Source organism: Mus caroli, chromosome 2 (assembly GCF_900094665.2).
Source record: "Mus caroli chromosome 2, CAROLI_EIJ_v1.1, whole genome shotgun sequence".
In the NCBI taxonomy this organism is placed as follows: domain Eukaryota; kingdom Metazoa; phylum Chordata; class Mammalia; order Rodentia; family Muridae; genus Mus; species Mus caroli.
This window is the reverse complement of record NC_034571.1, coordinates 73,963,356-73,974,538: the sequence shown is the minus strand read 5'-3', so window position 1 is coordinate 73,974,538 and position 11,183 is coordinate 73,963,356. Positions and strand designations below refer to the sequence as shown.

The window sequence follows — 11,183 nt, the reverse complement described above, 5'->3', positions numbered from 1 at the left end:
ATATATATATATATATATATATATATATATATATATATATATATATATATTCTGCTTGCTGAGTTCAACAAAAAAATCACCTGGAACTAAAGTGACTGATAAATTAACAGCTTATAAAATGCACCAGTACATACAGTTGAAGATAACGGGAACTTATGCCTGTGTGTACAAGGCTTCCTAGCGCTTAGTAGGTGTTCACTAAATGACAAATGCTTCCACTCAAGGAACGTGCATTCTGCTGATTTCAATTTAGACACCAGAGGGCGCCCACAGTTCCATGAGATTCAGCAACAGTCTTCAGCTCTAACCCAAATGGCCCTTACATTTAGTTTGTTCTACTAGACCATAAGTACTGGTAAGTCCATTCGTTATATTATACATTCTATGATTAAAACATGCAGTTTTCTCACACATCTAATTAAACATGGTGGTGATCCTTCTAAAAGATAGCAGTGATGTGGGAACTCAATAGCAATTTATATTGACAAATGATGAAGAGAAATGGAAACCATAGCTCTGGCATTTTGAAGGTGGCACAGGACAGGAAAAGCACCAAATGTCCAAGCTCCTGCAAATCGAGAGCCAAGCAAGAATGAAAAGATAAAATTAAATGTCAAAATGATAAAACACTCTCAAATGTTTTCCTTCAATTAAGAAGAGGTCTTTAAATGTGATCTTAGGATGGCTAGCAAAATCTGATATTGGCTAGCAAGCATGATCAATATGTAGGAAAAAAATTATAATCCACAAAAAATTATAAAGCCAGATATTGAAGTCCTCTAACTCTTCACTACTCTATTCTATCCTATGCCATCCCATCCCATCCCTATTCTAATTTTGTTCTCTTCTAATTCTATATTATTCTATTCTAAATGTTTCACATCACAATTACTAGCACCATGATGTAGGTGTGAAACTTCATAGATGTGACTTGATCCTGAATTATTTTAAAGCTTCAGAAATATAGAAAACAAGGTGACTTGTGGAGACCCCATTCTATGATCTGGGTCTCTACAGGTCTTTTAGTCGCAAGTTTCTTCAAAATCCTCTAGAAAACTCATACAACTCCTTGTAAGAGCTATAAGGGAAAATGTACTCCAATAGGTATATTTGGTAAAAATAACTTTCTTGTTTACTACATCTTTTTTTTATACCAGCATAGTTTTAATACCTGTAAACACATGTATTAATTATTTTTTTCAAAGTATTCTTGAAGTAGGCATTATCATGAATATCAACATCAAATATGAAGTGCCTTTAACAAAGGGAGACCGACCACGTGTTAAAGGACATACAACTAACTCCTAATGGGTGCATGGGGCTGGAAAGAAAGGGTCAACACAAGGAACCAACTCTCCAGGTCAACTATTCAAATGTTGGCATCCCTAACAATCCAATTCTGTACTAAATCTACTTTTAAAATAATTTAGTGATAAAATTTAGTGACATTTGTTTCCAACACTAGAAAATAATAAAGGAAAAAATCTACTTTCATAGTTTTCAGGTAGTTTCTTAGATTTAACGATTCATTTGGAAAACTTATGTGAAAATTGAATAATTAAATCTTTTATGTATGAATTTTATGTGTGTGGCTGTATCTGTGCATGTGTGCATGTGTGTGTGTGTCTACAAATGCAAATGCTGTCCCAGGAGCCTCCAGCTGGTTATCCTGTCTCCACCTCCTGTTAGTCAACACAACAAGTGCCTTTACCCACACAAGCAAGATAATTCAAAATTCTAAATAGAAAATTAATCTGAAGAAACATGCTTGCATTTAAAACTAGAGTGACCAATGTTGAAAATGTTATGCTCCTATTTTACAGTTCACAGGTAAAATAGATAGAGAAAAATAAAAACTATAGATGGTCAGGAAGATAGGAAGGTTTAAGGGAAATCAGTGAGGACTTGCCACATTGTCCCTGCCAGTGAAGGCACACACCAGGGTGAGGAGTTAAAGATATCAGGAGGCATTTCTCTGCAGGAAGTTGAGAGGCTAGGTAGACTAAAGCATTGCAGAAACCATGACTGGCACACAGAAGTTATCAGATACAATGTCCAGTAGAAAACATTCATAGGAAAATAGTGCCTGAGCCAAGAGTAAAGTCCTGCTACAAAAGTTTCACAGATGTTGTAAACTGACATGTTTTCTATATATCAGCTGTGATTGGAGCCTAACCTTCAAGGACTGAGACCGCTCTCTAGCCCAAGGTGTAATTTGAAAAGAATATAGCTAATTCACTTCATGGAAGTAGCCACCCTCCCAAATAAAGGTGTTTGAAAATAGGTATGCTGTATTCTTTCTGAACATATTCATTATGAATTACACTGTTTGAAAATTTAAAAAGAATGCTCATAATTTAAAAAGGTAGATATAAACTAAGGACATCAAAAGAAACATGGATATTACTGAGCCCGGTCCTGTCACTTATTAACTCAGCTCAATGTTCTGATTCCCCACAAGGAGCTATTTATTAAACTTTGTGCTTTTTAAGGCAATCGCTTCCAACCTACTGCTAATGCAATCTCATTGGGGGAAAGCTGAGATTGGCAATAAAGCCTGTAAAATCCCACTAACTCCATTCATTTGGTTCATATTGAGTTCTTCCTGTGTGATCATCAAACCAAAGAAAACCAGCTTACTCCTCAGTTCCCCCCATTCCAGAAAGCCTATCAGATGTACCTGACATTTGTCCCTGCCAATGTATATCTAAAATCATTAATGAATCACTTATCCTGCCTCTTTTATCATCTAGACTGAGTTCACTGAGGTTTTCAGTCTCATTTTATTTAACTTTATTTATTAGACACAGCATGCCAAAGGGTTTAAGGAAGAACAAGTAGGAAGGATTATTATCTCTTGCTCTCATTCTAGACTTTACAGTGTCCACCATTTAAGATTAGTCTTTCCAAGGTTATTGATGAACAGATTTTCTCTAACTCAGCGAAACTACCTGAGTTCTTATCTTTGGAATGAATGTCTAGGTTCTTTTTACACTTTCAGTCACTTGCCCTTTTTCTAAACCCTCTTATCCTCTAACTTCCACGATGCCAGGTGCACATGATTTTCTTTCTGCCTTCTTGGCTCTCTCTTTCATGAGTCCCTTCCTATCTTCCCCAGCGGTCCTCAACCACATATAAACCTTGAAATCATCCTTGGACCTCTGGAAACTCCTTCCTTTCTTGGACAGACTTCTAGAGACTTAATTCAATACAGGGCCACTGGAACTGGTATTCTTAAACACTCATAGATGGTTTAAGCTGAAATGGAATTGAGTAACCCTATTCTAGGCCCTTTTCTAATTGTAGAAGGCCTCATTTCTATCCTTGGTCTTCTGATCCTCTCCCTACAGCTTGCAGATTAAGCTCATTCACCCCTATGGCTTTGACTTTGCCCTCTATGGCAATCACTCTTGACTGACTTACTGGAATGGATTTCTCTCTGGTCGTTACAAGTAGACATCTAACTCATAGATGTCTATTTTTCTATAGAAGTAGATTTCATACCAATGAAATACAAGGCTTTCCCAGAATACCTGCTGTTCTACCCCTTTGGTGTACACATCACCATTAACTATTAGAACCTTTAGTGATATCTTTGAGAATTTCTTCTTGACCCTGTTACTTATTCAAAAAGTAATGTTTCTGAGTCTATCCTCTAAACTTCTGCAGAACCTGCTACTCTCCTAGTTAGGAACTTATCTCCAGTAGCAGAATTTGTCTATATTTGTTATACTACTCTTAGTCTTGACCCGCTGACTCTGAGGAACTCATCGTACCGTTACTATGTGTTAAATACACAATCTGAAGACATAACTTCCCTATGATTCACATCATAGGATCTGTTCATAGCCACAATGAGTTCCAGAAATAATCTCTGTAATCTCACATTCACAGCTCTCTGCAGCACAATCCTACACAGTGTTCAGTTCTTCCAATGTACTGTGCTCTCAATGTCCTTAGCTTTCCATGGCTAAGGACATATTTGATCTGTCTGGCATGTTTTTTCTTTCTTTATTCTTTGAGAATTTTGTACATGTATGTGATGAACTATCACCAGATGTAGCTCCATTTCCCCCAACACCTCCTTCTCCTCATTTCATTATTTCCTCCACCTTCTGCCCTTACTTTTCTCTAATAATCCACCAAGTCCAGTTAGCTGCCCATAAGTCAAGGCTATGGAGCCAATCTATTGGAGCACGGGAACCTCACTGTGGTCACACCCTCAATGGTGTATTATTTTTATAATCTCTTTCTCTACCTGAGACTTACTCTGTCCCCACATGGCTCTCAGTTCCTCAATACTTTGTTCTTGTCATTTGATCTTCCATCACAGTTTTGTACAATAATGAACACATGATTGGGAAAACTGCTGTACAAAGGATTTTGTGCATTTAGGTCTGGTCCTTAGACATCCCTCAGCTAATGACTAGATGAATACATAAAGCCTTATGCACAATTGACTACTAATACCTGGCCCCAAATCTTTCACAAAAGAAAAGTGTCTTAGTCATTAGAAATATTAACCAGTGAACATCTGATCTTATATTAAAAAGAAATGTATTAAGAAAGCTTCATCTTTCTAATTAGGGAGAATGGAGAACTTCTCTTCTTTTAAAATACTCATTTTTATTTTTAAAATACACACACACACACACACACACACACACACACACACACACACGAGCTGGCTTCACAGGTAGTTAAGCTGTAAGCTGCTTGGTGTGGATGCTGAAATTGAACTTGAGTCCTCTACCAGGGTGATTCATATCTTTAACGACTAAGTCACTTGCCTAACCCCAGCTTTTGCCATGTTACCTGGGAGTTGATTAATGGCGTCCTCTATCATGATTTTCTGTGTTCAGAGTAGCCTGTATTTGAGGATAACTTTTCAAATTGACCATCTGTATTAACCTTGGCTTCATAAGCTACAATTTTAATTTTAATTGCAAACAAATGAATATTACAAAAAATATATTTGAAGCTTTAACAGTTAAGTGTTTGTATTTTAGTATTATGAACTCTTGCCAATCAGGCAGAAATGATGCAATACTTAGAAACTCGACCCCTTCCCAAATAGAGTATGAAATATAAAAACAGGAGATTTTCCTAAGGCAATGTTTCCAGAAATACATTCAAAACCATTAATGGTGACCTAGTTGCTATGGACCATTGGTCTTTCCAGGAAGAGAAAAAGAAGTCCAGGCAGGAAGCTTAACAGAGTGGCCAGAGCTCTGCATCTGTAAAAGAAGTGAGGGTCCCACTCACTCAGGCACAGATGCAGGAGAGCCCCCACCAAAATGAAATTGTAGGGAGTTAGTGCTGTTCAGTAGAAATGTAAAGTGCACTCAACACTCATTTTTAACTGAAGGGTTGTCATATGACAAAAGCAAAAAGAAATGTTCAATCAATTAAAAAAAGTATGTAGGTTATTAATACTAGTTTAAGATATTTTTTATGAGGTAATCATAGCTTCGTTTTGAACTGTCTTAGATAGAGCTTCTTACTATGGGCATTCCGTGTCTCAAAAGCCACATGTGGCCAGTGACTAATCTATTGAACTATATAACCGGGTAACTTTAAATTCTATTGCCCATAAAGACAGTCATTAAGAGCTGTAGTACCTCTCTTTCTCTTTGTCTACACACACACACACACACAGACTAAGGGAGGAGAAGGAAAGAGGGAGGGGGAAGGGAAGGGAGAGTGAGGGCAAGGAGAGTGAGAAAATGGAGAGAGACAAGAGCAGAGAGCTATTCTATTTTGGTAACTATAAACTATTAAACACTCAGAGTGTCAGGCTGGAGAGATGGCTCAGTGGTTAAGAGCACTGACTGCCTTCCAGAGGTCCTGAGTTTAATTCCCAGCAACCCCTTGGTGACTCACAGCTATCTGTAATGGGATCTGATGCCCTCTTCTCAAGAGTCTGAAGAGAGCGATAGTGTACTCACAGAAAATAAATGTCTTTTTTTTTTTTTTTTTTTACATCTAGAGTGTCTTGATAACCACATACGTTTTGTATCATTGATGTGGTGTTCTGTTCTGCTCTGTTGAATACTGGCATTTCAAGCAGAGATCATGCTTAAATGTACTCATGGAGTTGTCATTTTTATCATCTTGACTCTAAAACTATCAGTGACCAAATAAACTCATTAAACAACTCCTAGTGAAGGTACAGAGTAGCTGACAGAGAAGAGGGTAAACTGCAAATCACCTGGAGCCCCTTAGAGACTATCTCCACAAGTAGGCGTAGACTTACTTGTAGTGCTCCTGAGGGGAGACTACATTTTTGTTCATGGAAGGAAGTAGCAAGAAACCGAAAAACAACAGAGGCAGGCAGGGTGCCAGAGGGAGGCTGAGAACACAGGAAGAAAACACCCTCAGGGTTGCTTAAACAACCCCTTGGTCACCTCAGCCACCAATTCGTTCTGCTGAAAGGGTACTGCCAATATCTCCCCTGAGCATGCTAGATAAATGAGTACTCCTGTCTCCTGCTCAACTCTGATTATGGTTATAGTGAATACAGCATGGTATGCGTTAGCATCAGCCATAGGTTACACTAGGGTGGGAGAGCACAGGAATCTATCGGATCCAGCCCTTTATCTGACCTACTAGAGAGACTTGGAAACAACCGCAGATGACTATTTGGAACTGAAGAGCCAATGGACAGTTTAAATGACTGGGCACTTTACGAACCATGATAAAAAGTGAAGTCCTTCCAGAGGCAAGAGGCTACTTACTGCCAATAGCTCTACCTTAGTATAACCATTTTCATGGACCAATGACTTCATTTTTATTTTGTTTCATTTCAATTTGTTATATTTTTGTTTATATAATTAACATTTTTTACTTAGCTTATGAATTGACCCTAATTACTTATTTTGATAACATTTTATTGTAGACGTCACATATAGTCTTAAAAAGATAAATAAATAACAGCTAATTTTTGAATAGCTGGTACATATTTGATACTGAGCTAAGTATTTGGGGTGCGGGTGGGCAGGGGTTGAGACAGGGTATAACTTAGGTCTGGCTCTCCTGGAACTTGCTATATGGACCAGACTGATCTGGAACTGAACTCACAGAGTTCTACCTGCCTCTGCCTCCGGAGTGCTGGGGTTAAAAATATGTGCCACCACTCCTGGATAGTCTAAGAATGTTTGAACTTTAGAATATAATCAACCACATTATAGATAAGACAATCTATCATTATAATTAATTATATAAATAATATCACTCAGAACATACAGAAGACTTTGTGTATATATAGGTAACTTTCTCCCTCATTTCTTTCTTCACAAACATACATACACAAAATATGTTTTTAAGTAGTGATGCCTAGTCTACAAACCTTGCAATCTTAATATGTTTCTGCTAATCAACTGGTGATTTTTAGCTTTCTTTCTGGACATTAAGAGTCAGCATTATACCTTCTAGATTCAAATTACTTTTGAATTTGTTCTTAATAAAGGAACCATTTTCTCTGTAGAAACTGAGAATGTATTGTTCAGAGTCTTCACTGAGAAGTAAGTTCAGGCACGTTCCTCACAAAACTCTTCTGAGTGTTCCCATAGCCAAGGCTGTAGTCATTCAATTGACTGGGACCTCAGACTCATTTGTGATCTCTTTCATTTCAGTATTTTTGTTGTTGACTCAAATCTTGAAGTTAAAAAAAAAATGTCACTTTGGCTTACCATGGATGACGATAAAACTTGTACTTCCCCCTTATTCAGCCATCCCAGAACTTCGTATCTCTTAAGTATCCACTGTACTCAAATGTCTCTGTAGTGAATTCTGTACTCCACACCCCCAGTGAACTTAGGTTTTCATTTAAATTGACAGTTGCTGACATCTAAAAGTTTGTATAATTATGTCAGGACATGATCCCCTTCCAGTTAAATACAAACATCCAGAAATAGATGGCGTACCCTCCAGGCAGGATGTAGCCACCAGAGTTTGTAATATCACAGAGAGAATGCCAGGACCACAGAAGAAACTGCTCTTTCCTGAGACCCTTTGAGAAATTGCCGTCAGATCAAGGCTTCAACTCATTGCACAACTCTCTCAGGTAATGAAAATACCTTTTTTAAAAAAGTAACCATTCAGAATGCACAACTCTGTGAATCTTCTATGAGCCCAGGTCTGCCCCTTGGAAGAGGGAATGCCTAATGATGCTCAGAGGCCCATCCTTCTTTTATAAAGAATCAAGTTTCATAGTAGGGTTTTTTTTCTAAGTAAAATTTGTTTTGTTGCTCTCTCCCCTTCCCCTTTGTCCTCCCCTCCCCCCTCCACCTTCTCCTCTCCTTGTGTTTTCCTACTCCCAGAATCCTTCGTACTTTAGTGTCAGCTGTAGCCTAATCCAGTGTACACATAACTCCTTCATTCTTATGGGTGCTGGGGTAAAAGTGCAAAGAAAAGAAACAGAAAAATAAAACCAAGCAAACAAACCACAAAGACGAATATAAAAGGTTTATGACAAAGTAAGTTATCCTCAAATAGACCATCCACTTACAGATAAATATAAAAAGTAGCAATTCTGACCCATAGCTCATCATCATCGATAATGTATCATAACTCCAGACAGTACACCAAAACCCTTCATTTAGTTTTATCTTTACTGCAGATGTATACCTGAAGTGATAACCCGAAGTCTAGGTAAGTCCTTTTGAAGAAGGAACCTACAGCTCTCTGTGTGGGAGCCCTGAGGAAGCAGAAACAGTACAACCATACACTAGAGCTGCTGTGAGGGGAAAACATTGAGCAATATACACAGCCATGCTTAACAGTACTGAGAGCAAGATAGATCTAAATTAATATTAGTTCCCCTTTCTTTCCCCATGTGTCTGTGTGCAGCAACTTTGCTTTTGACTTTGAAACATGAAACTTGTCTCCTCTGCCATCAGCGCACATTTCTCAAGTTGCTGAAAACCTAAATAAAGACAGAAACGAGGGCTGAAAGACAGACCTGCTTTACAGGAGAATTTGAGGGGAGGAAAATTAGTAATTATATGTCAGATCTCCTATATTTATGATTTTAACAAAAGGCATGCTGTTTTTTTCTTCCCATTCTTTTATGGTATGTAGTGTCTTTTTTAAAGGAAGGAGAAGAAAAATCCCTGGGCTAAATGGCGGGATATAGGCTCAATCAAAGTTTCTATTCCTGATGTGCAGCTCACTCTACAACAAAGTTGAGAAGTTGGAGGCAGAAGTACAATCCTTAAAATCCCTCTCTGGCTGGGTCCTCGGCCAGAGAAGAGTTTTAAGGCTTTGAAACAGATTTTACACATGGAAGAGTTCTAGGACTGGTAGAAGGTAGCTTGCTAGAAGCCACGCTATGAGACTTCCCCTGAAAGAGGTTTGGAAGATACTGAGATCACATACAGTTGCAAGCAAAGGAGAGGAGAATACTCCCAGAAGCAAGCTGGCATGGGGTTAAAATTGAAAAGCTTGCACTTTAAACCAGAAGAGACTGGCATCATAGTGTCTTCCTGGACTTGCCCAGCAGTGGGCCCACGAAGGAGAGAAAGTTCATTATATCTTGGTTTAGGGACCCAACTCACCCAGCTGGAGCTGTTCGCAGGTCTGGTTTGGATTCTTTCTGATCCCGCATCTGTAAATCGCCCCAGGATTGACCACTGAGGCATTAGAGAGCCAGCTGGCAGTGGGAGCCCCCACGATGAGCCTAAAGCAAGAACCATGCAAGTTCGCTCAGACGTGAACCAGTCTGCCCACCCACTCTGCCCCGTGTTGGCTTGTGACAGCTGTGCAGTGGTCAGCAAGGGAAGTGGTGCCCACCTCCTCTTCCCATGACTGGAGACCCAGGACTCAGGAGCCAGGTACCAGGAGCACCCTGGGGGCTGCCATCCCAAGATAAGTTAGTTCCAAGTCTCTCCAGTGAGGCAGCTGGCTGAAGCCAGGTCTTTCTCTGACCTCCCAGGAGGACGGAAAGTTTGATTCAGACAAGGAATCCCAGAGGCGGAGGCGCTGTGACATGCCTCTTGGGGAGGGCGCACTCACCAGCGCTTAGACCCGTGGCTGTGCAGCACCACCGAGTAGCCAAACAACGTGCCGGAGGGGCCCTGGTACAGCAGTGCATTCTCCGGGTCCAGGTTGTAGGAGTGCCCGGTTGGCACCCCGAAGTACAACAACAGCATCACCGCTTCCCGGAGGGCGATCCCTCGGGACCTCGGTCTGCACCTCTCTTCCGCAGCCATGCGCTCTTGGTGGAGAACATTCAACACAAAACGGCCACTGACCAGAGTTGCACAGGATGCGACGGTTGGCCAAAGAGAAGAGCGCCCCAAGAGATGAAGTGCAGCAGCGTGTCCGGTGCTGGCAGGCGACAGGGGCGGAGAGAGGGACGCCAGAAGAGGAGGGGAATTGGTGGTCACAGGCGGAGCGATCGTAGTGGCCAGGGATGCTTCAGGCTCTGGCCCACGCCCCGTTTCTGTGGCCCCGGGGCCAGGGGCCGGGTGCTCCCAGGATCTGGGTGGGGTCTTGGGTGTGGTGTAGTGGCTCACAGCCTGGCCTCCCTCTCCCCAACCCGATCCCCATCCCTGCCCCGCAGCAGCTGTAGGGGGCGCTAGGGGACCTAGGTTGCATGGACTCACACCCTGGCAGACATCACACACAGTGGCTTCTGGGGCCCAGCAAAAATAACCCTTGGGGGAACACAAAACAGATCAGGGGATTCCCTTTTGAAAGATGGCTAAGGCTTGATGCCTTGGGGGACTTCACCAAGTGACTGGCCTCCAGGGCCAGTCCCAGTGGCCAATAATTTGGGAACTAAGACTGTGGAGAACCTTCCAGAACTTCCTCTGCCACTTATGTGCTGTGTAGCATACAGAAATTACACAGTTTGCAAGAAGCCAAAGCTGCTGCGCCCCTCCCGCCCCAGCCCTATTGGAGCATTTGGTGACAAAAGTATATGGCTAGTCTCTTCAAAACTCCCAGGTCTGCAGCCTTTTATGCAGGCTTCCTTCCTCTCTATACACTTCCTCTTAAATAGAGTCTGTATGCATGAGCAAGCCAGGCAATAGCCTAACACCGAAACCCAGGCTAGCTAAGGAAATTCTGTGACTTGCCTCACTTAGCAGACTCCGCCCCTTGCTCACTTCTTCATAACTAGTCCCCATGTACACAGACACTCTCAGTTACCCCAGGACATACCTACCACCAGATGTGTA

At 41.0% G+C, this 11,183-nt stretch overlaps 1 protein-coding gene across 1 annotated transcript in view; it reads right to left on the bottom strand.

The window, feature by feature from the left end:
- Positions 1-10,462, bottom strand: part of Itga4 (integrin subunit alpha 4) — a 72,837-nt gene extending 62,375 nt beyond the window's left edge. The window contains exons 1-2 of the mRNA XM_021155222.2: positions 10,015-10,462; positions 9,558-9,679 (exon numbers count right to left, since the gene is read on the bottom strand). Of these exons, the coding sequence (XP_021010881.1) occupies positions 9,558-9,679; positions 10,015-10,211 (319 nt within the window). The 5' untranslated portion in view covers positions 10,212-10,462. The remainder of the gene's footprint in view (positions 1-9,557; positions 9,680-10,014) is intronic.
- Positions 10,463-11,183: the final 721 nt, after the last annotated feature.